This window comes from Pteropus vampyrus, unplaced genomic scaffold (assembly GCF_000151845.1).
Source record: "Pteropus vampyrus isolate Shadow unplaced genomic scaffold, Pvam_2.0 Scaffold412, whole genome shotgun sequence".
In the NCBI taxonomy this organism is placed as follows: domain Eukaryota; kingdom Metazoa; phylum Chordata; class Mammalia; order Chiroptera; family Pteropodidae; genus Pteropus; species Pteropus vampyrus.
Window position 1 is genome coordinate 274,319 of NW_011889193.1, and position 907 is coordinate 275,225.

Below are 907 nucleotides of genomic sequence, written 5' to 3' on the forward strand. Positions count from 1 at the left end.
GACCACACCCCGCTGTCGGCCCGGCCCGTCAGCAGTTCTGGGGAGTCGCAGAGTGTGCTGTGTTTGACAGGCACGCTGCGCGACGTGCTCGGAATTTAAGCACGCCCAATTCCTGGTTCATGTCAAAGAATCGAAAACCCAAGTGGAAAAAAATGTCCTAATTAAAAGCAGCACTTCTTTGCCTTAGAGAAAGAATATTCTTGGTCACGTTTACCCTTAAACGAGTAAATCAGTCATTATTTTTCTTAATAGTAAACTAATAATACTTTTCAAATTAAATGAAAGTATTCTCATATTTAACGGCCAAAGCTTGCTTAAAAGAAATAGAATTCCGTGTTTTATGATGGGAAAACCGTGGCGACTAGGTGGTCACTGTCCGCGGATGGACTGATCGGTAACTGTTCTCTGTTTGAACAGCGTGATCGCTTACTCAGTGATCGTGGGAGCCTTGATGGCAAGCGGAAAAGAAGTAGCAGGAAAAATTCCCAAAGGGAAGGTACGTCGGGCCCGGAAGGGAAAAGGCGGGTGTGTCTGAACCCCAGGCCGTGGGCTTCTGTGATGAGAGACGGGGTCAAGCAGGTCTCAGCCTCTCCCCTCATGTGACCAGAGTCCCCACTCTCTTTCTTTTTCAGTTAGTTGACTTTGAAGCCATGACAGCCCCCGGTTCAGAGGCCTTTAGCAAAATAGCCAAAAGCTGGATGAACTTGAAAAGGTAACCGCGGGATGGGAGGCAGCAGGAGACGTTGTGTTAAGGGGCAGAGAAGGGGCTGTTGCTTCTGAAGCTGTTGGAAACCGGAACCGCACGGGTTCATGGGTCACGGTTATAAAGTGAATCCAATCGCTTGGTCCAAGGTTAGAACGTTTCACTGTCACGTCGGAGGCCCTGGAGGACGAGTGCATGGAAAAC

General features: G+C 48.8%; 1 protein-coding gene across 1 annotated transcript in view; it reads left to right on the plus strand.

The window, feature by feature from the left end:
* The window catches only part of TTC13 (tetratricopeptide repeat domain 13), a 63,834-nt gene that overhangs the window by 42,097 nt on the left and 20,830 nt on the right, over positions 1 to 907 (plus strand). The window contains exons 17-18 of the mRNA XM_023523785.1: positions 418 to 496; positions 633 to 712. Coding sequence (XP_023379553.1) covers positions 418 to 496; positions 633 to 712 — 159 coding nt within the window. The remainder of the gene's footprint in view (positions 1 to 417; positions 497 to 632; positions 713 to 907) is intronic.